The 27,438-nt window shown below is 43.3% G+C and overlaps 1 protein-coding gene across 7 annotated transcripts in view; it reads right to left on the reverse strand.

Annotated features, from left to right (window-relative positions):
- LOC138611357 (microtubule cross-linking factor 1) overlaps positions 1–27,438 on the reverse strand; it is an 82,075-nt gene that overhangs the window by 40,649 nt on the left and 13,988 nt on the right. For all 7 annotated transcript variants that reach the window (XR_011309608.1, XR_011309606.1, XR_011309607.1 and 4 more), the window contains exons 4-5: positions 2,949–3,008; positions 370–1,752 (exon numbers count right to left, since the gene is read on the reverse strand). Coding sequence is in view for 4 of the 7 variants with exons in the window: in XM_069684419.1 (XP_069540520.1) it covers positions 370–1,752; positions 2,949–3,008 (1,443 nt within the window). In the remaining 3 variants the exon portion in view is untranslated. The remainder of the gene's footprint in view (positions 1–369; positions 1,753–2,948; positions 3,009–27,438) is intronic.

The raw sequence follows: 27,438 nt of genomic DNA on the forward strand, positions 1-27,438 counted from the left end.
TTAACTGTGTTCTAAAGACGGCATTCCTAGGACCATTCAATCCATCCTAATTTAATTGTCAAGTGTGTTTTTTTTCTGCTTCTGAAGCCATCTGGTCTGATATCATCTTCAGCCTCTTCCCTGATATTATCTGCACAATCAGGAGGGACGCTTTTGGTCGATGATTATCAACGTTCTTATGCAATATTTTAAAAGAATCATCAAAATGTGAAGTAGACTTTAACCCCTCCTCTGTAAGGCCTCCTCCCTGTTGATGTTTCTCTCTTTGCAAAAGAACGAAGCAGCCACAGAAAGAAAACACATAAATGTACTGAGAGATATCCGACAAATATCAGACAAGGACACAGGAAGTATATCCACTGAACTTACCTGGAAGTCCGTCACCAGGTCTCTGCCAAAGGTACCGATGGGAGAGTCCCGGGACATGGATGTGACCGTGGACAGGAAGCTGCTGGACTCTGTGAGGTTTGGCATTGGTGATAGGTCGTCCGTCCTTTCTCTCAGCCCCTCCCCGACGTTGTCCAGCTTCTCCATGAAGATGTGCAGCTCGGTGCGGAAAGCCTTCATACGTGTGTTGATGGTGTCCAGGACTTGTGTGTCTGGTTTGTTTCCGGACGCCGCCCCTCCTTCCAGGCTCTCTCCCGTGGTCACCAGCAGCCTGCCTTCGAAGATCAGACTGTCGGTGTCGGTGATCAGACGGTCTACGGTCTTCCCGAGCCTGTCTGCCTCACGTTTCACGTTGGTGAACGACTCCCGCTCTTCCCGCCTGCGGTTGGCCATTTCAGTGGCGCTGAGCTCACTGCCGTCTGAGGGTTTGATGCTGCCGAACCCTGAGGTGGTTGTTGTTTTCTCAAACAGGTCTTCAGAGTCACTCTCGCCCCCTATAGGGCCCTCCCTCTTGGGATGGAGGAGCAGAAGTCGCCCTGCCTCTTCTTCATCAGCAGCTTCTCTTCGGCCTGCATCACTGTCTGCATCGCTGTCTCGAGGACTTCCTGTGCGCAGGCCGAGGTGAGCAGCCAGGTCGCAGCGCTGCACGTTGGACATGAGGACTCGGTTCTCGTACTGCAGCTTCATCACCTTCCCACTCAGCTCATTGATCTGCATCCTGGCTGATTTAAGCTCCTCCATCATCATCCCGCTGCTGGAGCCGTTACCATTCCCAGGTTTGAATAATCCTCCCTCACTTCCCTCCTCGCCGACAGGCCCCACGCTGCTGCTGCTGGGGCCGAACTTGAAGCGATTGAGTTCAGACGTCAGCTGCCTGTTGTGGTCCTCGATCTCTGAGATGGAGCGGCGCAGCAGCTCAGCCTCCTCCTCCACAAACTGAAGATGGCGACGTAGCTCACTTGCAGACTCCAGCGCATCCCCTCCGTACGGAGACGAGGGCATGCTAGAAAAGGGTTCCCGCCCAAAGCAGTCCCGTTCATACTGACAGCGGATGTCTTCGTTCTCCGCTCGCAGGCTCCGGTTCTCCACCTCCAGCTCCACAATCTTTCTGCCCAGGATGTTCGCTTCCTCCTCCACCAGCTTGAGCCGTAATCGCAGCTCAGCCTCTCGAGTGGTGTGAGGACCACCACCAGCGCACTCGGCCAGGGGAAGAGGACTGTCCACGTCCCCGTAAACTGACTTGTACTTCTGCAGCTCTTGCTCCAGTTCGTCCTTCTCCCGGCCCAGCTTCGCCATCTTTTTTCTCATCAGGCTCGACTCCTCCTTAGAGAACTGGAGCTGGCACCTGAGGTCTGCGCTGTCCTCCTGGCAGGAAGAGAGAGATAAGGAAACTTTACAAACCTTAGAGAATAATGTTGATACAGCCACAACCAACAATAAGTTAGTTTGGCTCAACTTTCCTTCTTGGTCTGTGACACTCAGCTGCAAGTCCATCCAATCAGACTAAAGTTGTAAATCTGACAAAATGCCACTACTACAGATTTCCACCCTCTGACTGCTATTGAAACAGCCTTGGAACAAGATCTTGGTGTACCCTTAACTGAGGATGTCGGTTCTTGGACAAGTGCACTCATCCTCTGTACTAATTATTGTTTAATTCAGTTCAAAATGGTTCACAGAATACATTTGTCTAAGGCCAAACTATCTAAAATGTACTTCTTATGAACCCTCGCTGTTCTATATTACTCAAATGGATGGAGGCTGTCCCACCCACACACTCCAAATGGCTGAGTGACTTGATGTCATGCCTAAATCTTACAATTTTTTGATATGCCAAAATCTCGGAAAGATTAGGGACTCAATACGTGGATCACGCCGAAAGTTTTTTTAGGTCTGGGGAGCCTTTCTCACATCCTCTATCACTGTTTGTGAGCAGTGGACCTCTGACTGCCTTCTGTTGCTCCTTTGACTTCCTTTTACTTAGTTAAGGTCACCATTAATCTACAGGTATATGTGGCTTTCCAGCTGACAATTTTTGAGATGCAAAACTAACAGTGTCTCATTATTATTATTAAAATTGTTTTTATTATTTTATTTTATTTTATTTAGCCAGTGGGGATAATGATGGGGGTGGTATTGCTGGAGTTAACATCTTGTATTGCTTCCGAGGATGAAAAGCGGTTTATCACTCTGGTTCTTTCAAACAGGACTAAATGATGCACTTGTTCAGGACTAGTTTAAATAATGGAGCGATCCACATTTGCTACACTTGTGCATATTTACCGACACGAGGCAGATCTGGTAATACCGGTAAGTCAAAATTCACCACGGTGTGTGTGTTTGTGGTAATCAGGAAGCATGTAACTTTGTCCAATGGCGTGGCTCATCGATGTGTTTTAAATAGATTTTTAACAACAAGGAGTACAAAGAGATATCAGGCTTTGGCTTCAAAAGAATGTCAGGATCACACTTATCCTTTTATGCCGACAACAAATAACAGTCAAGATTTCCTTATTATTAATTCAGAGGTAAAGAGAGTATGATGTTTGGAATCTATTTACCTGACTTGTGGATTTCTTGTCTTTAAACGTTTCCCTGCTCCCTCGTCTCCTCAGTGCAGTCTGTGAAGAACAAAGACAAAATATTTTAAATGTGTAATCACATACAATCAATTTTTCTAACATTCAGAGGTGCTGCAACTGGGAAAAGAAAATGATTCCAACAAACAGCACATCGATGAAAGCAAGAGGAGCTTTATGACTACTAAAGATTGATATTTCCAGTTTATTCACACAGCAATAACCGACAGTAGCATGAAAGATGATTTCCATATAACACCAGCTCAGTGGAACGAACGTGTTTGCTAACATGAACTCTGCTAACGTGAAGCCGACTCTGCAAAAGGCCTGAGAGTATTAATCTGTGAGGACTTCTTACGTAACATTTCCATCATCAGGTCAGAGCCAAGTCTAATAAGGAAGTATTTACTCTAATGCAGACTGCAGATCACATGACATAATTACTGACTGATTCATTCACACAGGAACGGTAATAGCCTGATTCAAGGGCCAACATCTGGTTACCATGTCAGCCCTGCTTAGAATGAACGGACTCTGTTTTATCCACATGTTGTAACGTAAGTGTTCACAACAGACAGGATGCTCGCTCGTGTCTTTAATGCACCAGGGTGCTTCAGATCCCATTGAGAGCTCAGTGTGACAGACGTCTTATCCCGGCTCAGATTCAGCGACACATGGTGCTTCCACGGCGCTCTGGGGGGGCGGGAGGGGAGGGGAAGCATCTGCCTGTCCAGTGGGGAGAATCTGTCCTGTGGCTAATACTAAGCATCGCACGCAAAGCCTGGATAAAACAGGCCCTTCTGCACACCAGCTTAGTCTCAGCCACTAATAAAATCATTCATTTTTATCAAGCGTGTATGCGTCCTCTCTCTCCATGGGCTGCAGCTTTGCAGTGCAAGACGGGGTCAAGATCGACAAGAGAGGAAATGAAGACAGGAGGAGGGAGAGGGAGCGGAAGAAATCCCCGTCTATAAATGCAGAGCGCGCGGCTCTCAAACCTTTTTTCCAGGAACAGATTGCAGCGCCGGCAGAGTTATTTAAAGGTTCTGGTGATCGGTTAAGCCGAGCTCCTTTCTAGGAAGCATAACTTGATATTAATAATTCTGATCTCTGGGTCTCAATCATATTTCATGATGTCCTTCTACTTCAATTTGCAATGACATAATACGGGGAGATCTGCAGGGCGTCATATCTGAGGAGTCGGAAGTAGTCTTGCACGACTTACGATCAATTGTTTCAACACACTTTTCTCCTTTGATGTAGATCAGAGAAATTTGAGGGTTTATATCTGATGTGTTTGAAATCTTAGTTCACAGAATTGATTGCAACCTGTCGTTATTCTCGGCTCTGAAATGCCGGTAATTGGCGGTAGAGGAGATCCCTTAAACAGATTAATAATGAGCAAGCTCTCTGTAAGGGACATATGGTTTGCACACTATGGGCAAACACATCCTACGAGTCTTGTCTGTTAATGTCACAGCTTGAAAATCTAAAGTGTGACAGATGTGACCTTGACTGACCTTAAAGGTTTTTTTTATTTGAGACAGAGGACAGTGGATAGTGCCTGAAACAGGGGACGAGAGAGTGGGGACGACGCGCGGCTAATGGTCAAGGGTGGGAGTCAATCCAGAGGCCTCTGTATGTGGGACGTGCGATTTAACCGCTGAGCTAAACCAGCACCCAAAGATTGCTATTTTGACTTTAACAGAAAAGTGACTCAGACATGAGATTACATAATGATAATAATTCAGTCAGGAACACTCTCGTCATAGCTTTAACCATTTAATGCCAAATAGAAGTATAGTTATGCTTGGCGCTGACGGCTCCGCTCTTAAGTTGCTCCCTGGGTTAGCCGAGCATCATGCTACGGCTTTCCTGGGAGAGCGATGCAAAAACCCACCCCTGGGTATGCAGAGTGGGCAAAAGGCTTACAATGTTACAATTTCATTTAGCAGGTGCTTTTGTCCAGGGAGGTCAGCGAGATAATACAACACAAGTAATGTTCGAGACTAGAGCTCCAGACTAGAAAGGAGGAGGCTGGGGTGGTGGAGGCAAAGCATTTCCAGCAGCAGCAGCAGTAGTGTGTGTGTGCGTGCGCAATTGGTGTAGCAAGGATGAGTGAGAAGGAAGTTGCATTTAAATGGACCGCCTTGCCGTGAGAAGCGGCTGTGATTGGTGTGTTACCGATTAGAAACAAAGATTCAGTCATCAGGCTGTCAGCTGATTACAGCTGGGGCGTATGACTTCTGTGTGCGGCATGAACTAACGTTCGAAACGCACGAAAGTTCTTTACATGGATTCAAAAGACAATTTCAACACAATTTAAAACAATATAAAAACATGTAAAACCAACACTATACGACAGGACATCAGAGAAAAGCACAAACAACCTCAAGACGCACAACAGTAAACAAGTGGTTCTTTAGCTGCTTTAAGTCCCTCAACCCAACATGCCTGTCTAATGTGTAGAGGTAGAATGTTGTCTGCTCACCAACCAACTTCTTTTTGACCTTGGGGACACTCAGAAGACCATTCCTCTGGGAGCACATTGCATGTGCAGGCACGTATGGTGCACAAGGTCAGTCAAATACAAAGGTGCAATGCCATTTAAAATGTTAGCAGTTAGCAGCAGCAGCAGCACCTCAAAGTCTGCTGTAACCTGGACAGGGAGCCAATGAAGAGAGGCCAGCACTGGAGTAATATGATATATGATCCTACATGACATGGTCTTTCCATTGGGATCAATAAAGTATCTGTCTGCTGTCTGTCTGCTGTCTGTCTGCCTGCCTGCCTGTCTTTGTCTTTCTGTCTGTGTCTGTCTTTCTGTCTGTTTGTTTCTGCCTGTCTGTCGTCTTTCCGTGTCTGTCTGACATATAAATTACTTATAAACAGCATTAATGTACTGTCTGTCTGTCTGATCCGATGAGTATACGGGCTGCTGCATCCTGAACCATTTGCAGACCTTGAAAACACTTCCTTGGCAAACCTGACAAAAGGACATTACAATAATCCAATCTAGAGGATACAAAGGCATGTTTAATTTCCATTAGCTTACCGTAAGGGCGTTTGCATGTCTGAAAGGGGCTTAACAACCCCACTTGTGCCCTTTATAACGACGTTAAATTAATTTTATCAGGACTGCAATTTGGACTGCCTATAGCTAAAATAAACAGATGGAGTTTGTTCACTTGTGTATAAATTAATAAATGCACTTACAATTTGATGTAATGTGGATTGGCTTCAGCCATAAACCCTTGTGTGGTTCATCTTTTAACATATTTTGTATTTTTAGATAAGATTTTGCCTGTTTTCATGTCGGGCTGCATGGTGGTGCAGTGGTTAGTGCCTGTCCCCTCAGCTAGAATGTTCCTGGTTCGAATCCCATTTACGACGCAAAGGGCCTTTCTGTTTGGAGTTTGCATGCTCTCCCCGTGCACTCATGGGTTCCCTTTGGGTACTCCAGCTTCCTTCTGCAGTCCAAAGACATGCTTTTAATCGGTTACTGGAAACTGGTCCCTTTTATTGGTTTAATTTGTTCATTGGTGATTCTAAAATTGCCCGTAGGTGTGAATGTGAGCATGAAAGGTTGTCTATCTCTGTGTGTCAGCCCTGTGATTGACTGGCAGTCAGTCCAGGGTATAACCCGCCTCTCGCCCAATGACAGCTGGGATTTGCTCCAGCCCCCCTGCAGTATAGGTAATTATAGGTAATTTGAAGTAAGTATGAAAATAAATAGAATTTAGTTTTTCCTCGGGACCAAAGTGGAAGGAATATAATTTAACAGTGTTTCAGCTGCTGCCGTTAAAGTATACAAAGGTCTTCTCTGACTTTATATAAAGCTGTTCACTGTACGAGCTCCCTGTTGCCAGCCAAAATAGAGCAGCAGGACAGAGTGAATCATTCATGGCCAGACGGATGGAAAGTGTGAGGGTGAACCTGTTTTGCCCGGAGCAGGGACGGACCTTGACTCAGTCTCTGGCTCTGCGTCAGGAAGAGAGCGCCTTCTTAGAGACAGCAGCAAAACATGAACATGACCGCACTGTGGGCAGCCAGAAGCACAGAAGGAGCTCTGTTCCCCTTATTATATGTTTCTTTTATAAAGTGGGAAAATGTAGATCGATTTTTTTATAATAAAGTCGACACTGAATTTATTCAGACATCTTTCTTTTGCTGCTCAAAACACCTGGTTTACAAGGTTCTCTGCTGAAGTGTTTTTCACGATCAATATGTTGTAATTTGTCTTTCACTGAGATGTTACTGAAGAAAACTTTCTGTCGCTGCCCTCTCTTTGCCTTCACAGTCTCTTTTGAAGTTTCTGATGCAAATTCAACCTCTCTTTGCCGGAGCATTCAAAGGGAGCGATCCACTCTGAGCTGAATGCAGATGGGTGGATACATGGAGACTTTTGGGGCCTGGCATCAATTACATGATGTGTTTGACGTGTTGTTTGATCCCATCACGCCGCTAACTGTTTGGTTTTCCCTTCAAAGACAGGTAAACACATCTGTTTACACCCATATTTAACTTGTCAAATTGTACGTTAAAAGAATAGTTATATCAAAATACCTGCGAGTAACGACACATTGCCTGCAAACTGCACCATCCAGATGTACTCATACAACCACCTCCAACACAATTGTTCTTATTTGACGCTGACAGGCGATAATTCATGGTTTACTCTACTTATTTATTTACCCGCTGAATCCACACCCATCCCAGTTGCCCCACCCCCTCGGGTCCGGTCTGAGCTTTGTGTCTGTGTCAGTATCTCCAGCACCAGTCGTGCTTTAATTCCCAGCCCTGGTGACAAGGCTAATCTCTCTGGGGAGACAGCGGATTAGGCTGCATCTTGCGCAAAGCTCCGCAGAACCCCCGACTGCCACAACCAGGGATCCCTGCTCACTGTGTGCAGGAGTCATGTTGGAGTTTAGAGAGACAGCGGTGTTATCAGAGAGAGAAGGAGCGGGTAAAACACCTGTAACAGCAGTTAGGTAAACACAGCCTGAGCTTTAAATATCATTATCATTGTCATTATTCATCTTTTAATACCAATACATTGTAAATGTGTTTAGTATTTTTGTGATGCTGGAAATATGATTACAATTTACAGGAAGAAAATCAAAAATAAAATCAGCACAGCAACAAGGACTGTGACTCTATACATGGGTTGTGCACCTAAACCGCTAAGCTAAACCAGTGTCCCAGCAACGCCCATTTTTGGTCAATAATTTAGCAACATGTGTCCACTAACGGCGGTTCAGCGTTTTCAGCACGCAGTGTCCGAAGCGCAAAAACGGCCACGGCGTCAGCTGTTGTCTGTCGCTGCACTCACAGTCGGAAATACTTCAACTTTTGGGACACCACCACGCTCGTAAACGTCACTTCTCCTTCACTTCTCCTTCACTTCTCCCTCGCTTCTCCCTCACCAACCAATCCAAATTAAGAAGGGGCGGGACTTCAGATATCAACTTTGTCAACAACAATGGCGGAGGAGAAGAAAATCCTTTCCTCTTTTCGAGGTAAGGGCTGCTGCTAACGCCAGGACACGATTCCTAACGTAACCTAGCAACAGTTAGTGCCGGCAAGAAGCGCTCTGAAATTGAGGTCGTGGGCGTTAGTTACAATGTTACAATTTCATTTAGCAGACGCTGTTGTCCAAAGCGACGTACATCTGAGAGTTAATACAACACAAGCAATGATCAAGACAGGAAGTGCCAACAAACAGCTTCAAGTGCGATCGGACACTGGTGCCGACAGGAAGTGCACAGGGCATAAAGGAGCTGATTTATACGTATATCATATTCATCAACAACATCAACAAGGTCAATATACTAATATCCTAATCAAAATCAACAATGTCTTCAAGATCATCATCATCAATATCATTAAGTGCAGAGGTGTTCATGAGAGAGCTTTGTCTATCCTGTTCACACAGGCACAGGTTAGGGTTACACAGGTTAGGGCTAGTTGACACAGGCCCTAACGTTGATGCCTTAGAATCCAAGCACATCACGCTCTCTCCTAATGAACTTAAGCCTAAAAAACCTAACCTAACCTAAACCTAAAAAATTCGACTGGACAAATTGTTGTGGAAGTAAGCAGCTAAAAGTGTCAGGTACTCTGCAGGGATCTCCTAAAGTCTTGTGGGGGATTTGCTGATAAATGTAATTGCACAAAGGAGACTTGAGTTTTAGGAGAGTAACCCCCTCTCACACCCACGATCCTAATCACTGTGTACAGGATCAATAAGATTAACGTTCCACAAAGCGAGGTCACGTAAACAGTGCAATGGGAGATAGAGGAGGGCAGGGTCACGGTTTGATCCCTGGAACAGATGGTATATCTCTGCACTCTGAAGCACCTTAAAGCTGAACACTAAACTCATCCTGAGTGACAGCTGCTCTCTGACATTGAACCTTTGACACCGGCTGACGGTCAGGTGCAAACAGGGGTTGTGATTTCATTGACTCCTTCATTCCCTAAAATTTTAAATGAAGAATCAAAAATGATGCAGGAGAGCGAGAGACATTGGCACCTTCATTACCCACAATGCAACTTCACCCCTTACAGTTCAGGTGTTTTATGCTAGTAGCAGCTAATGTAGCTACAAGCTGCTAGCCTCAAGCAGAGGTGATGAGCTGCCTTAGGTGTTTTGTGCTCACTTCCTCTACCTCCAAAAATTTAAACTTCTAGTCTTCAGATACAAATGATGTGGACTCAAGTGACATCACTGATGATTTCACACGGCCACAGCACAAGCAGCAGCACTCTCCACCACCTGCAAACAGACTTTGATTTGCATTGTCTTTGGTTCAATTCATCTGGACAATAGAAAAAACAGCAAGGATCCTGCACGCCGGCGTGTTTAACAGCAGAACAGCTTCTCTGTGTTGATCTGAGGTTAACGTTCACAGGTATGGAAACGTCAATGACTGTAGTGATTGTTTTAGTTACGTTTCCACTTGCAGATCGTCCTCCGCTCTGCTCACCCGGAACTGATCGGCTGCAGGAGCCGTATTTGTCAACAGAGCTGTCAATCATCCTTTTTACAGCATCGAATAACTAATTAAAAATAAACTTGTCAGAAAAAATGAACACATGGACGTAAATCAGCATGATAAGAACTAACTTTAATGACAGAAACCATGTTTGAGAAACATTTATCGGGCGTGTATTTAGATTTTACAGTTTGACTCATGTCCCATCTGTTAACATGGAGGAGGCGGGCTTTATGACCTGTACTGCAACCAGTCAGCAGGGGGCGCTTGAAATGTTTTGGCTTCACTTTTAGGGAGCTGTCACGTCGTCCATCTTTTTATACAGTCTATGGTCAAGGAATGTAGCCTCTGTACGAGGGGCGCTTGCTCTACCAACTGAGCTAAACCAGCGCCCCCACTTAACTGCACATTTAAGTCACTTATTAATGAAAAATGCCAAAATTATCAGCTGGTTTCAGATTTTCAAATGAAAGGATGCTTGATTTTCTTGCATTTCATAAAATTAAAAACCTGCTTTTTTGACAAAAAGCTATTTGAATGAGTGGTCTTCGACCCATGGACATTTCGTACTATTCCCCAGCATTCTGTAGACAAAAGAATTAGTATAAAAAATGATGAACAGCTTAATCGATAATGAAAACAGCCTTTTACTCTTAAGTATAATAGTAATAATCTTAAAAATAGTTTGAGCAGCTCTCTCTCTTTCTGAGTGTTTGCTGCAAAACTAAAACCCTGTTCTCCAGCTCTTTGTGTGTTTGCGCCTCTGTGCTTTTTGGAGTGCAATTGTGTGTTAAAGTGGAAGAAACGCACTCACACAGACAACCCTCCTCATCACCATCTGAATGCTCTGCCCTCACAAGCCTGTTAGCACGGGTTAGTGGCAGCCAGTCATGCAGTCGTGCAGGCTGTAGTACTGGTGCGGCTGGTTTTACTCCCCTGGGCCTCTGCCAGCCTGCAGGATTAGCAGATTGTAGTCACACAGTCGTTACCCAGATGGGACTGAATGAACCAGTGACTGTGTGCCCGGACTGACTGATTGAATGATCGACTGACTGGCAGTGTGTCTGTATATCTCGTACCTCCTTTTGGACCTGCCGTTTCTCCTCTCCTCCATGGTTATGTCACTCTATCCTTCTGAGAGACAGTTTGATTTATGAACTTCTAAGTGAGGTCATTATAGCCACCAAAATCGTCTTTAAAGGCCTAATTTATGATTGAGGGATGAGATAAAAATTGCATTTCATTAAGTTAAAAGTAGGGTCGAGGTCGAGGTTAAGGTACAATTAAGCTTTGGATTTAAATAGAAGATGAAGGCTAGAGTAGGGAGTGGTTTAGGACAGCGTGTAGATTAAATGTCGGCTTTTAATGGCAAAGATATACACTCGTTAGGATTTTAGAGGTCAGACCAAACCGTTGTTGCCCTGGTTGTCTTTGTTTTACAGTCAGTCTTTCCCGATTTCTCTTTCCTGTCATCTCTATTTTCAGCCAGTTAAGGGCTGAATGATGTATGGAGAAGGTTTGTTCCTACAGTTACTGTTGAGAAGTGGCTGGACGGACGGTATGAGTAACACATCCACGGCTTTATGGGTGTATGCTTGAAAAAACACTGAGGAGTGGTGCAGAATACTATGAGACGAGATTTCCCACAGCCTTTCCTCCCTTGTGACGCTCGCAAAGTAAACAGGAGGAATTACACTCTTGTTAAATTCACTGGTACTTGATGCACAATAGGATAACATCGTCTCGTGATATCTAACTAATTTGCACCTATAAAGTGACGTCAGATTTACCCGTCAAACGTCTGGTTCCTAAAAACGTCCTACCTCTGATTAGGCAGAATGCGCATCATTGTTGAGGATAACGGTCGTGGATGATGCGATGTGTAATTTTGAGCTGTTACCTGATGACGCAACAATAGTTAAGCTTGGTGCAACTTCAGCTTTCACTGGATGACCTTGAGTGTTCTTGCCTCCGTGTAGGCACTCCTCTGTACCAATGCAGTTTGGACAAAAGTGAGGTTACATTTAAGAGATTCTGCTTGAACTTGAAGGTTAGAGGAGGAGTTATGTTAAGGATGGGGTAAGGATTAAGCATGTCAGTATGAGTGTGTAGGTGCAAGTTTAGGGTTAAGGGCCTGTGTCCCCTTATGGCGTTTTTTGCGCTGGCAGCGCCCACAATCTCAATTTGAGAGCGCTTGTCACTAGTGCTTACTGTTGCTAGGTTACAAAAGTTGTCTGGCGGCACTTTCGCTTCCCTTGATAGTGACCGTTAAGTCTGTTTTAAATCGCTCTGTATGCTTAACATTTGCTTTAATTCGAGGACATTTTACAAAGAAAATGTTACAGCAATGGAAAGGAATTGTGTCCTGGCGTTAGCAGCGGCTCTACCTGGAAATTGTACCCTCGAAAAAAGGAAAGGATTAGCATCTCCTCCACCATTGTTGTTGACAAAGTTGATATCGTAAGTCCCGCCCCTTCTTGATTTTAAATGAGGAAGTGAGGAAGAAGTGAACTATTTCCACTTACACTAGTATGTGTGTGTATGCCTGCAGTGTCTATATCAGGGCGTTAATGTGGAAGTAAAGTATCCACATGATGACATCATGAATGTGCATGATGGGTGTGACAGTGTTATTCTGTTCAAATATTACTTCCTGCATTACTCTCTACACCACAATTAGTGGAGAGTCACAAGTCCTCCATTACGGTGTGTGTATGTGTGTGTTTGTAGGTGTGGAGCCGCTTCTGTCATCCATTAGTGTCACTCCAGGTCTCAGGGGAATATATTTAACAGATGATTAAAAGCACATCCTTCAGTGTGTTGCTTAGTGAGGCTCTGCTGCTGCTCCAATCTCACATAATCTTGGAAATACTGGCGTGTGCACAGAGGAAAAGGAGAATAATGTGTACTCTGACATGCCTGTTTGACATTTTTGGAACAAGCACTGGATGACATCGTAGTGACATCACCAAAAAAGTCCCAATGTGGGGAGGAAGAAATATTTAGAGGGTGGAGGGTGAGTAAGAAAGGGAACAGTGTATTTTCGGCAGCATCTGTACTCAACAGCTTGGCCTATTTATGATTTTGCTCAAAGACTGTCGCACAGTGCAGCGAGCAGCAGCCGCGTCTGAGTTCGGGTAATGGGATTTAACAGGAAATGTGGTGTGAGCGAGGAAACGGGGCGGGATGGAGGGCAGGCGGGCGGGCGGGAGAGGGGGGGGCGGAGCACAAAAGGAGCTGCGACGACCGCTGGATGCAGATAAACCCCTTCTGAGCCCTGACGGAGGAGGCTAAGACTCCAGCACAACAGAATAAATATCTCTCACCCGGCGGCAGAGCTCAGAGAGATAAGTCGCTATGAAATGTTTAGAGGCAGATTATATTAGCGAGATCTGGATGAATGAGCGCTCAATCTGGACTGTAATCCCTTCCAATAAATTAATTAATACTGCACACACACTTGAATGAATGAAGTGCTCTCATTTTATCATGTAATTTAATTTTTTACTCCGTCCAAGGACAAAATATGACGCACAAGTGTTTTCTTTTAAAGCTCCTGCTACACCGGGATTTACGGCAACGTGCTATTTTTATGAGTACGATCAATCTTTGGCTTGTACCACCTGCAGTAAGCCTTTGCAGTCTAAATATACTGCATGTGGATTTGCTTCATCAGCCAAATATAACCCATGCAACCCATCGGAATTCAATTTGCAGGTTGAAAGCGATGCACAAACCCCCCCCACCCCCACGCTCGACTAGCTGTTGCAGCGATATATCAAAAAACTCTAAACCAATCAAAGCTAACTGAATTACAGTAATCCAGTAGAGTGCGCTGCTCAGCCGATGTGTACACGTGTGTTTGTGTGCACACGCGTGCATATCTGCAGTCATCATTCTCCCACATGTGTTTGAGAACGTGTGGGTGTGTGTTTTTTGTGCTTTTGTCAGTGTGTGTGCAGCATGCTTTATCATCATCCTGCTGCATGTGTGTGTGACTAGCGGGGTTCGAGGGTTCATGTACATCTGCCAGTGTGTGCATTGGTTTGGCAGTGAGACAGGCAGACTGCAGCACTCTGCGAGGTCACTCCAATGTCAGGCCATCCCCCGGCGGATGTGAGCATCTTGTAAACAGACCCCGGCCTGGCATCTTGATATCAATAGCTGTCAGGAGATTGCTCTGCAGCTCTGTGGGTAATGTGAAATCCTCGTTGTTAGAAGAGAGAGGACTATGCTTCTGAATGCAGGAGCAGAGATTTGGAGAGGATGCACATTTTATCTCCCACACAGGAAATTGAAGAACATTACAAACTGCTGTTTTGGTATAAAGCACTCTGTACTGACCACACTGGTCAGAATTCATATCATATACGGGAGGTCGTTAAGCAGTCCCCTCAGTTCTAAGTAGCTTTAAAGCAGTTTTATTTTATTGTTTTAATATTCTGGCTGGTTCACTCTTAAGGCTTCTTTGAGCAAGATTATTTTTTGGCCTTTTTAACTTAATTGGATCGGATCCCTGTCAAGGATTTTACGCTGGAGTGAAAGAGTCAAATAGTGCTATTATGCGATCTGGGGTTTAAATACAGCACGTAAAATAAGTGCTACTATGAATCTTGACATGAGTATTAACCAAAAACAAACACGTTTTTAAGAACAAATATAGTACCACAAAAAATAAACTCTTGATGCTAAAGTGTATCAATATTTTGTCACACACCTTGCTGCAATTAAGCAAACACAGTTAGCAACTAGCTGGTGCACATAGTGCAGCACTTAGCAGCACAGAGGGCCAAAGATTCCCCTCAGGAGTTGGTGGAGATTAAAACAGAGCCTAAAGACGGTGAATGTTTGAATTACATTTGACAAAAATGACTAAAAATGAACGCTAATGTTGCTTTGTGTCGCTAGTTGTGTCGCTAAACAAGGGTTAGCTAACATGCTAGCCATGCATACTTCCATCATCTATACCGCTTATCCTGTTCAGGGTCGTGGGGGGCTGGAGCCTATCCCAGCTGTCACTTGGCGAAAGGCGGGGAGCACCCTGGACTGGTCATTCACAGGGCTGACACACAGAGACAGACAACCTTTTGCACTCACACCCACACCTACGGGCAATTTAGAGTCACCAATTAACCAGTCTGAGCATGACTTTGGACTGTGGGAGGAAGCCTGAGTGCATGCATGCACGGGGAGAACATGCAACCTCCGAACAGAAAGGCCAACTTTGCCCAGGGTTTGAACCAGTGACCTTCTAGCTGTGAGGCAACGGCGCTAACCACTGCACCAGCGTGCAGCTCCGTACATACTTTATATTGATAATTTGTGAGTTAAACAAAAGCTCTACTTTCACTACTGTTTCCCTTCTTCACTAAGAACAACTATTAACAGTGTGCCATGCAGTATTTGCAGTAAGCACTCCTTTGGAGGGAGACAGCAGAAAGTTGAAGGAAAGTAACTTTGGTTGATTGTATTTTATTTTCAAGGCCATTTATTTTCAAAACCTTCATAGCGTTATTTTTAAACCATAATAACTTTGAAGGGTTTTCGACTTGAGCGAGAACAGTGAACAACTTCTCTGTCATCCAGGAGGTAAACCATGAAACTCACTCTTCCTCTTCCTTACAGTGTAGAAATAAATTCCATTTATATCAACATTTCTCAGGAGCAGAGTGTGGAGAGTGTCTCCAAGCATGGTAAAGGTGTGTTTAAAGATACTCCACCGGAATAGTTTTGTGAATTTATAACACGTATTTTATCCTTAATGCAGATTCAGTGAAGCTCAAACCTGTGAGCTGAAGAGCCAACTTTTTTATCGTTTGTTTTTCAACTTCATATTTCGCACAGAAAAGAAACACTTTGCGAACTGGATGATCTTCAGCCACTGGTATAGAAGCTTTGAGATGTCAGATCCTTTCAGCCCGTGAATACAGCATAATATCTATGGCTGAAATTAGATAATCATTTAATACGGGAAATCCATGATCTAATTAACTGATTATTGCACTAAGAACTATCAGTCAGCCACGTAATTAATTGAATTATTTCTCCTCAGGATTCCTTGGTAACATAACTCCTGACAAAACAGACTAAAAACCAGACCTGCAGTAAGAAGCATATTTTCACTTTACTGCACTTTACTGCTTCTGCCATAAAGGCTGTGAATTAGCAGGTGTGTTCTATGAGGTGTAAACTGTGCAGCTATCTTTGGTTGCCCATCAGAGACTTGCAGGTCCTGTAGCAGCCTTTAGATTCAGCAGACATGAATTCTCTCAGGAATCGACCCTGGAAGCTATAGCGACCGATGCTGACACGCACAGGTTATATATCACCCTGTGCTGCAACATGAGCACAATATACCCATCGGAGTGTGTGTGTGTTTGTCTGCAGGAGGTCGCGTGTGAGCAGCAGAGGGTCACTCTCGCACTGTTCCCCTTGGCTAAGCCGGCCCTGACCTCAGTCTGAGACCCGACGTGCATTAAAGAGAAGCACAATGGAGCTTTTATGGGGCGTGTCACTACGCTTTCACTCACGCTTTACAAATCTCCCTGAACAACCCGACAGCCTGGCATGCTGCTCGCAGAAAAAACACGATGCCGCGGTGCCAACTGGCCAAAACCAACGGCACAAGGTTGAGACGACCTAAAAATAAGCAGCAAGAAATTCAGGAGTTTTTCTCCTAATCCCTTGTTAGAACAGAGCCGTGCTGTTGTTCCACGCTGAGTCGGAACAAAACAACACGGGTGCCGTAATTAACTGCTAATAATAATTAGCAATTTTCTTGATTAGACGACAAGTACTAAACAATTTAGCGAGCATGATTGCTTGTGTCTCACAATAGCTGCAGAGTGTCTCAACAGTGAGTCAGGTTTAACAGCGTAACACAGCCTTGTGATCAGACATTGTGTGTGTGTGTGTGTGTGTGTGTGTTAGATGCATGATATATTAGACTTGCTGGCAAACAGGTTCTCAAATGCCTGGAGTGTGCTGAGTCGGCAGATCCCACGGTAAGACGGGAGCAGGAGAGAGCAGAGGCTACACTTGAGTGAGCGCTCCCATTAGCAGGTTTAGCTTCCCTCAAATGTTTAATTACAATCAAATCCTCCTCAAGGTCTCCTTACGACACACAGATTAATTTATATTCTGTCATTAGCCGTTTTAGCTAAAGCTCTGCCCGACACGTGTTAAAGCAAAGTAATCTGCATACTTTTTATATAAGCAAGAGTAGTATAAGTAGCTCTGCATCAGTGTTTTGGAGACGTAAAGGCAGTGGATGAAAGGGATTAAATGAAGCAGAGACAGTGAAGAATCTGTGTTATCTTTGTCAAGATAAAAACATATTAGAACAGGTGGAAAAAAGATAAGACAGAGGGCATGCAGAGCACTCTTATATGAGCCTTTTGGAGTGTGTGAACTGCCAGATAACTCAGACTACACCAAGAAGCACGAGCAGTTGTGTCAGATTCAAATCAAGGTAATCTTTTAATTCTTAATGTTTTTTATTTCATTAGATATTTCTTCCAAAATTTGACTCTTTAAAATGAAGCATTGTCTAATTGAAACCCTTGTGGCTATCATGGTACGATCGACCAGCTGCAAAGTCAATGTTAAGGTGCAAATGTGTGCCGGGATATGCAAATAGAAGTATACCTGTTTTATACTCTGTATTTCTGTACAAAGACACAGTGTAAGTAGACTCCTGCACAACTTGCAGGAAATACATTTGTTTGCTCGCAACGTTTCGGTGCTTGACGTTCATCAGGTAAAAGCAGGTCAAAGGTCGAGCACCGAAACGTTGCAAACATATAAATATATTTTCGACAGTTAGACAGTGTGTGGGAGATAACTTTTTTCCTCTCCTACGCACCTGTCCTATAAAACAGATGTGCAAAATATTTCTCCACACTGTACAAAGATAATAAAAAACACAGCACAACATGCTAAGTTCTGGAAATATTGTATGTGTTACTTGATTACAGCTATTGGTTGTACGAACCATGAAAGTAATATCGTTCCCTCACTGGCTATTAATGGAGAAAATTTGAAATATAGAGTGTTTAATTAATACTTTGTGATTTAGAGGAAATGTTTTTGTCTCCTTAAGTATCATTTTAATCCTATTTGGACTCTTAGGTCAGTCAGTTGACCCCTTATCAGGTTCAAACCACTTATCCAGACGTGTTGACATCTGAACTTCTCACTATTGTTTATCTATATTTATTCTGCTAATTTATAGTCTAACTTCACTACAATTCAAAACTTATCCTTATTATCACAAAAAACCCTCTGTGTTATTTACATCCAAATGCTTTGACCTCTTTAAAGTCTCATAATTAAAGGTAAAGATGTCTCTGCTGGCTCTCAGTCAGAAGCTACACTGGTTGGTTGCCTTGTGAGCAGTAGTAAAGCCGGGAAATCTTCTCACCGTACTTAATGACCCATCACCTGACTGCCTGTCCATCTCTTGCGGCCGTGGTAATGGATAGCTTGAGAAGCAAATTGAAAAATCTCTTTAACACAAGGAATTGAGTAATTGATTGAGCATAATGGATACAGTTGAAATTTAAGTATTACAGTGACATTACTGATCCATTGATAGGCAGATATTTCCAGGAGTAACAATCCTTTTAGTGGCTGAACGTGATGTTTTTACGTCGTATGCTGGCAATGACAGGAAATGAAGCGGTTAATCCTAAAACTTCATTTTGCAGAAAATAAAAGGAATAAGGATACGATTTTGGTACTTTTTGATTGAAGTGTACCACTAGATAGATCACAATTAACAACCTGCTTTTCTTTCTCTTCAGGCAGAAAGATGAAAATGGTGTAAATTGTGAAATAATTGTTTTTTAATTTAAAAAAAAAGCCTGTTTGCCTGGTCGAAATAACCGTCTCTGGCATTAGCTGTAGCTTAGCTAGCTAGCCATTGAAGCTAGCTGATTAAACAGCTGTGTTTAAATGCTGTCTCTGACTTATTTACACATATGTGACCCTTTTTAAAATTATATCATTGTTAAAGGGATCTTAATAGGCTTATAGTTGATGCATACATCATATGCAAAAGTATTATTGTTGAATGTTTCAGAGCTGTTTGGCTGCTTAGCTAACATACTGGTAGCCTATATGTTAGTATTTTGAAAAGTATATGTTCGCTATTAACGCTATTAGAGAAAAGGCTTTTAAAATCAGGTCCAATTATTGTGTGTGACAAATATAAAACTTAAACAACATTTTCTTGGTTTGCTGGAGCTCAGACCAGCTAGAATACAAGCTAGACAAAGCTGCTAGCGTAACCCTGTGATACGTTAGCATCCACACGGTCAGGAAATACTACACACTAAATGAGTCTTTAATTTGTTTTCTTTTAGTTCTTTCTGTAACAAAACCTGTAACCCAAACATTAAAAGTTAATGTAGGTAGGATTTCCTCCTTGGCCTTAGGAGTTACTGTGTGTAGCGAAACAATTAGCTTGAGATGCTAACAAACACAGCTTACATTAGGACGGGCAGTCAGGACATTTAATCCATGCCTTTTTTTTAATCTTGTTTTTTGTTTTTTTTAAAAACTGAACTACCAACTTTGGACTACAACAGAAAATGTGCTTTGACTCATACAAAAGACTCCTTTTGATATCCGGGGCCTTCTGTCAAAGTAAATAAGATCACAAGAATCACTGAGGGCTGTGGTCAGTACTCAGGTTTTTCTAATCAATCTCTGTCTGAGCTGTTATTATCATTTTATATCTGTATACAACATAAAATGAGATCTTTATACCGTGGGATGCCTCTAAAATCTCATCAATCACTTTGGCCATAAAGAACAAACTGAAGGACTAGATGCAGACATGATAAACAGAGAGCTGCTGTGGGCCTGATTCAGCCCCCTCACTGATGTGGAGGGTTGACAAGCGCAGAACTGGCAACCTCCACCCGTGGCTCTGAGCGAGGGCTGATGGTGGAGTCTAACGGGGGGGACGGGTCCCAGACTGCTGGAGGCCAGTAGGGGGAAGTGGTGATTGATTTTGTTTGTTCTAAAAGGGACGTGAAGAGACGGTCAGGCGGGATGAACAAACGGTCAGTGATTTAGTACATTTTGAAGAGACTTCTACCCGTGAGCCACAAAGCAAATCAAAAACAGCTCCTACTGTCTTTGTTGTAGAGTATTCGTTTGTTGGAAGTTGGTCGTGTGGGTTTTTGAATTGATTTGCTTTCTCTACAAGAGTTACATCGAAAAATGGAAACCCCTTTAATGTCTATGTAGAGATTTAGAGATGGGTCCAAGTGGCCATTAGCCTAGCTTAGCATTAAGACTAAAAGCTAAACTCTTTTTTAGTAAGAAATTGCTACACGAAAGCTAGTGAGGGCAGACTTTTTAACTAGAAAAAAGCCTGGCTAGCTCTTTCCCCCTGCTTTCAGTCTTTGTGCTAAGCTAAGCTAACAGCATACTGGCTTTAGAAGGGTATTTATTGCAAATACTTGAGTGGTATTTAAATGTTTATCAAGCTCTCAGGCGAATCATTTTGTTGGACAAATTGTTACTACTCGCATTCTTCCCGCTGCATTGTCCTTGTTGTAAAAAACGAGTTTTTCTCATGACTTGCTAGACAAACGTATGGTGTTGTTTTCTTTTTGCAAATGGCTACCAAGTCCAAAATGAGCTTAAAAGCAAAGGTGGCAACAACAGCCAAAAGGTAAGAGAATGATAAATCAACTCTGAAACCAAGAAGACTAAAGAGAAGCACATTGCCCCCTCGACAGTGATCACACTGTAAAGCAATGAGAAGGTAGTGGGCAGCTCCCAGGTGGGAATGTGTGTAACTATGGACGTGCTGCAGGATGGTGTTTTGAAAGAGCGTGCAGTCTCAGCAAAAAACCCTCCCGAGGGAGACGAAGGTGACAGAAAGAGGCCGATATATCTGAAAGGCATTCAGTCCCTCTGCTCTGTCTGGAGGTCATCTATACCTAAAAGCCTGAACTCTCAATAACAGTTCATACTCGTGACTCTAAGTGGAGGCTGCAAAGAAAAAATTCAATGTGTCACAAGAGTCGTCCTGTTTGTGGAGCACCGCTAACAGCTATAAATGACACTGTGGCTCAGACAGGCCAGGAGGAGGGAAGAGCTGCCGTGTCATCTGCCTGCAAACTCCTCGGCAGGTCCCGCCGAGTATTCTGGGACGGCAGACTGGCAGCGTGCCAGCGGTGTGTAATGTGCAGAGATAGAGAGAGAGCCATGTGGAGAGGGCAGGGGAGGCGGATGTCGCTCTGATCTCATCATGATGTACAGAGGAGACGGATACGATCACAAAGATACACTTGACTGAAGCCCCCCCTCCCCCAGGCTAAATAATGCTGACAAATCACAAGTGGAAAGAGATACTAACATTTCCCATGCTGCTCCTGCCATAACAAATGTCACCAGAACAGAACAGGGATCAACTTTTTTTTCTCGATGTAACCGGTCGTGAACCAGTTTGTGCAGCTGAGATTAAGCAATTCTCTTTGAAAGGAGACTTAGAGGATAAAGCAGCTGTTATTGTACCTTCAGATTTATTCATTTGGCAGACGCTTTTGTCCAACGAGACACACTAATGAATCTCTCTGTAGCTCGAAAAGACTGAAACCAACAGTGAATGTATTCTACTGGCAAATAGTTTGCTTTAGAGCTGTCAGATTTTGATCTGTAATTCAAACCACTGCTCAAATGTTTAATGTTATCTGTGTGAAGTAGAGGGATTAGCCAATGAGACGCTAGATTGTCAGCTTTTGCTGCCTCTCTTGCCTGTTGACGTACTTTTCTCAGCTGGTCCACTTGAGCGTCGTCTTTAGCAAACCTTCTCCTTAATGTTTGTAATTAAATCATGAAAAAAACATAAAAATGGCCGTCTTAGGGGGCGCAGGTTTAGCTCAGTAGGTAGAGGAGGTGCCAGGTATACGTGGCCACAGTCCTCGACGCAGAGGCCACAGTTTGGACTCCCGCCCTTGGCAATTGCTGCATGTCATCCCCTACTCTCCGGTCTCTTTTCAGCTGCCCTTTAAATAAAGACAAAAATGTCCCAAAAAATAATCTTTAAAAAAAACACGTCCGTCTTACTAGCGTCATCAAAAGGCCTGTTGATGTTTCAGTGAGCTAGCATTAGCATCGTTATCAACAGCAGCATCTTCATTTGCTTATTTCAGCCTATATAAATAATGAAAACGTGCTTTGTTCAAAATGATCTTTCAGCTGATTCACTAGCTTAACAAAGGAGAATTTTATTTTATCAAATTTAAAGTTTCTAATGAGTATTTGGGAGATATGGGGTCCTGCATTGGGACCATGACATAGCATATTTGCCTACAATGTTAACCCTTTAGAGATCTCGTATAAGTACAGTGGTTAGAATGTGCTTATAATAGATGACTGTACAATCAGAAAGATCAGACAATTAAATTCACAGGATCAAATCTCCTTCCTGTGCAACAGTGGGAACACACAGTTAGCTTATTTAGCGTGCGCTATATCTGATTGTTCCTGTAAGCAGCCTCCTCAAGATGGCTGCCGGGCTTTAATTAAGCTTTTATCAGCAGCTTATTATCCTGCAAAAATTATAATCATGTAACTAGGGACTTCAGCCATTTCTATGATCATCTGCTATTCATAATTAGCACGAGGAAAGTTGTTTTTTAGGAGTCTGAGTCTTCACTACATGCGTGGATATGCTAATAAAGCACAGACAAATAAACCCTTATTGATGATAAACTTCTGCCTGGATCGCTCTCCCTCTGGGCTCCAGCCATGTTTCTCCTGCTCACTAATGGGAGCCAGACAACAGAGCCTCATTCTCATTTTTGACAGGACTTTGGAGGGCTGGAGGAGGGTGTTAGATGGAGGAGAAGAGGGGGTCTGAGTGGCCCGGCGGGACTGTCCAGCTGGTTGATAATGAGGTCGTCCTCACCCCCGCTCCACTCTCCGCCACCCAGCACTCCACTGTCCCCTTGTGTGTGTCAAAAGGTTCACAATAGGTTGGTAATAAGAGGGAGGGGCCCTCGCTTCTGCACACATGCCGTCTTTGTGGCTTGGGAGCAGTCGGAGGGGAGCCAATAAAGGAGGAAAGAGAGATTTGAAACACAGTGCTGTAAAGCCCAGCAGACTCCCGAGCCACCACCGAGCGCTGTAAAAGATAACGAACTCTGAGCTCAGGTGGTCGCAGTGGCCCACAGTAATCCAAACGGTCGTTACTTGGACTCGTTATCAGTCCAGATGGAGGATCATGTCATAAGTTTGTGCCTGTAAGTGTGGTATCGACCAGCTAAAGAGGACTTTTTAAGTGTTTTCGGCTCTGTAGAGGGTTTCCTCCCTGAACTCCATCTCAATTTTTGTAGAGGGGAATCACAGGCAGGGAGGAGCCTGCAGCCGGGGTTGACCCTCTTGCTGCAGAACTGATTCTAGATATGGAAAGAAAAATTGGCTCCCACATCAAAACTTGCTCAGGTAGTTTTTTCTCACTTCATTTAAGCAGAGAGCAGAGGGAGATTCCTTTGGGATTTAAATGTAATGTCTTTGGTAAACGTCTGATTGTACAGATTTATTCTGCCCTTTGAATTTTCCATCTATATGCTTATCTATAGAGGAAACGGTTCTCTCACTTTTTCTATGACTTCATCTGTGCTATGCTCTTCACTTTACAAGCTGTTTACATAGTTGGCCTTTCTGTGTGGACTTTGCACATTCTCCCTGTGCATGAGTGGGTTCCCTCCAGGTACTCCAGCTTCCACCCACAGTCCAAAGACATGCTCGTTAGGTTCATTGATGACTCTAAAATTGCCAAATGGTGTGAGAGTGAGTGTGAAAGGTTGTCTGTCTCTATGTCTCAGCCCTGTGATTGACTGGCAATCAGTCCAGGGTGTAACGCCGCCACTCTCGCCCAATGACAGCTGGGATATGCTCCAGGCACCCCGCGACTCTGTACAGGATAAGCGGTCTAGATAATGGATGGACTGATGTTTTTTTGTTCTGTCCCTTCTCCCAATTATTTTTTATTTATTTAACCTTTATTTAACCAGGTAGTCCCATTGAGATTAAGAATCTCAATGCTTCTTTAAGGAGTGTACAATGTCTAAATATTTGAAGTGGCACTTGAGTGTTTCAACAAAAATTGCTTAAAACGTAAAGAACCAACCCTTGTGGGTCGTATTTACTAGTAATTCAGATTCAATATGATAATCCACTTAATACCAATCACTAAACTGTTAGTGACAGTTAGCCTGCTAGTCCTGCGAAGCTTTTCTGTACTTGTGACATGGGTGTTTTACTTTAGATGAATAAACGGTCTGTCAGGAATTTTTACGAGACTTTGTGTGTGTATTTATGAAGTTACACGGTGCTGACATCTTAAAGCCCCCCTCCTGTGAAAATCAAGTGTTTAACCTTGTAAACATCTCTATGTGGTGTTCTTCATGTGCTACAAGACATATCAGCCATCTCCATGGCTGGGCCTGTCTGCTTTTAAACTGCAGTGTACCAAGGACAGGCTGAACGACACATGTTCAGATTGGCAGGTTTGAGACGTCACAAACCTAAGGAGCCAATCCCGTTAATGAACAGGGTGATGCTATGCATATCATTATGTGCAACCTATGGAAACCACGGTGATGTGCGAGCCAGCTGTAGCCGTCATCGTAATTTTTGCAAACTCACTACTGACTACTAACGTTTATGTGACTACTACTGATTACTACATTTCAAGCTAGCTAAGTTTCAACAAGTTGCTGCTAAACGATGGCAGAGACGTGTTTTTTTTTGTGACGGAGTGGATGGTTGGAAATTTGCATAGTGGGTGGGGACTGTGGTAATTAAACGTATTTTGCAGAAAAAACATATCAGACACAATTTATTATTTCAAGCAGAGCATTTTATATGTCTTAAAACATGACTGGAGCTGCTCTTTAAGAAGTGATTTAAAAACCACTCAGACATATTTATCTTTATTTTTCTGTGTTCACACAATTTAAAGTGTAAACTCAAGCTGGTAAATGTGTGTCACATTTATCTTTATTTTAGAGCATTCTGACATGTATTATTAGTCACGGAGGAGATTACAGTAATCCTGTTTGAAATAGTAACATAGGAATACTATATTTTTGGAAAATGTGACAAGGCTCGTGTCTACGAATGACACATTAAATATTAATTTCAGGCTGTTGAACCTGTCTACAGAGTGCAATATGAACAGCATTTACATTCTTCTTCTCAAAATGAATGATGAATCTCTAAAGTGAGAAGCAGCAGGACAAGAGATTTTTTACAATTGTCTCATAGTTTAGCAGAAAGAAAGAAAGAAAGAAAGAAAGAAAGAAAGAAAGAAAGAAGGGGCATTATTTAGTAGAAAAAGAGCGATTGAGAGCATGTATCAGAGGAGGAAGATGGTGGATAAGACTCCCTCAGATGTCGCAGCTTGATGAAGTCTTCCCTGAGAGTGCATCAAGCTGTGTGGGCAGGTCTCTGTCTTTATCGCTGAAGTCATCATTTAATCATGACTGCATGCAACACACAGCCCCAGAGAGCCAGGAGAGTGCACACACCCGTCTGCCTCACCATCTTCCACTGCGTCTCTTCATCTATATAACGAGCGCACTTCAAACGAGAGCGCCAATCTATAGGCTTCCACGACGCTCAAACACACGAGACGCTCGGGGCTTTTTCCTCCCGTAGCTTCTAAGGATGTTATAGCGCCCTAAATAGAGCACTTTGAATCTGATGGAGGATGTAAAGGAAGGGTGCAAGCAGTGCTCCGTACTTTATGAGGAGCTTGTGCTAATGGATTGTATATAAAAAATTTTTAAAAGCATCATGAGTTGTTGCTGCAAATAAAAAAGGGAGTTCTGCTTGGTGGAAAGTTTACATGGTCAGATTTGCATCATGAAATATGGTGACCAGTTTGTGTGTTGTCGCCATTACTGCGGTGGTGTCTGATAGATAGTAAAGATGTTAAACAGCTGCCTCCGGTCACTGATGAAGGTCCCTTAATCAGGCCAATTTAACATGATTTAGATTTTAAATATAAGACATTGGTTGCAACAACAGCGTGATGACGTGCTGTGTAATGTAACGTTATCCTGATAGCTAGTTAACTTAGTCATTAACAGCTGCATTTAGTCTTCACAGACAAGTTACAATGGCAAATACATTTTTTAATAGATATTCATTAAGCACTTATTTTCTATTAATTTGCTAATGTAACTGTAATGATTACATGCAGCTCTTACTTTTTGCTACTATGCTATTGCGATTATGCTAACTGGCTAGTGGAGAAACGTTAGATCATTTCATTAATCGCCTGGCGATGAACAACTAACTGCATCTACAGGTCGTTCCAAGAGGGCCGAAATTACTGTCATAATAATACTTTCTTCTAAAGAATATCTTCGTCCTCTTCACGGCCCGTGAATCTATATAAAGTGTCCGGTCTCTCACACAGAGGGACTCTTCATGGCGTAAAGGCTCATGTATTGTGCACTAAGTTTCTTTTCTTTTTTTTCAAAGTTAAAGCTCGTCAAGACTGTTAGAACAGCTGAGAACTCAATAGGTTCTTCCACATGTCCTTTACATCATTGTCAAAAGTAAAGTCACATAGAAAGTGATGGTAAAAGGAGAAAAAACAGCTTGCGTTCAAACGATGTAGGGAGACGCCACCGCAGTAATGGCGGCTTGTCAACCTCCAGTAGTTCCCCAGACTCGTGCATAACGTACCTGAGCATCATTAACAACTTTTTTTAGTTAAAGCTGAACTAATCAATATTTAAAATGAACAAAAAACTACATTGTATAGGGCTGAAACCATGAACATATTGACATAATGACATTTAAAGGCTTAAATCGGATCATTTTGCATTCAATTTGAGACAGCAGTTATCTGTAGGTTTCTCTAAGTGACCCCTTTCACAACGCATGCTTATTGACCCATTGTTGAAAAGGATGGAACCTCCCTAATGTGGCTCTATTTTTCCTCTTCTCCGTTTGTAGAAAAGGCCGAAAAGTGATTCCAAAATCTTTCCTCGGCTGCATAACTCAGATCAATACTGACATCTTCACTCAAAACCTTCAGCGAGGCCAAACCTGTTTTGTCGAGGACTACATTTCACTCAAGGCTACGTCCCCCATCTCACTGTTGGGAGCTCTGTTGTTCTGACGGCCTGTCTGTTCCCTGTGTTTGGAGGAGAGGTGAGAAACACAATGACTCAGACTGACTTACAGCCTGCCAAGCTGCTGTCAGCCTCCCTAAATATAACCGCTAAAACCATTTGTTACAGTGCAGGAGAGGAGCGTACAAGAAGCAAACCTTGGATGGGCTCTGTGGATGTTCTGCTGTTTTCTGGGTTAAGCTGAGCAGCAGTGTGCTGAGGGAGAATAAAGGGAGCTTTTCAGCAGCACTGGTAGTGTCGGTCTGTTTTCCTCTCTGTTGGTTTGTCCAGCACTTTGATCCAGCCTCAAATATTTCA

The sequence above is a fragment of the Semicossyphus pulcher genome, unplaced genomic scaffold (assembly GCF_022749685.1).
Source record: "Semicossyphus pulcher isolate SPU_LCO1_2020_fin unplaced genomic scaffold, fSemPul1.0.p SCAF_7, whole genome shotgun sequence".
NCBI lineage: Eukaryota > Metazoa > Chordata > Actinopteri > Labriformes > Labridae > Semicossyphus > Semicossyphus pulcher.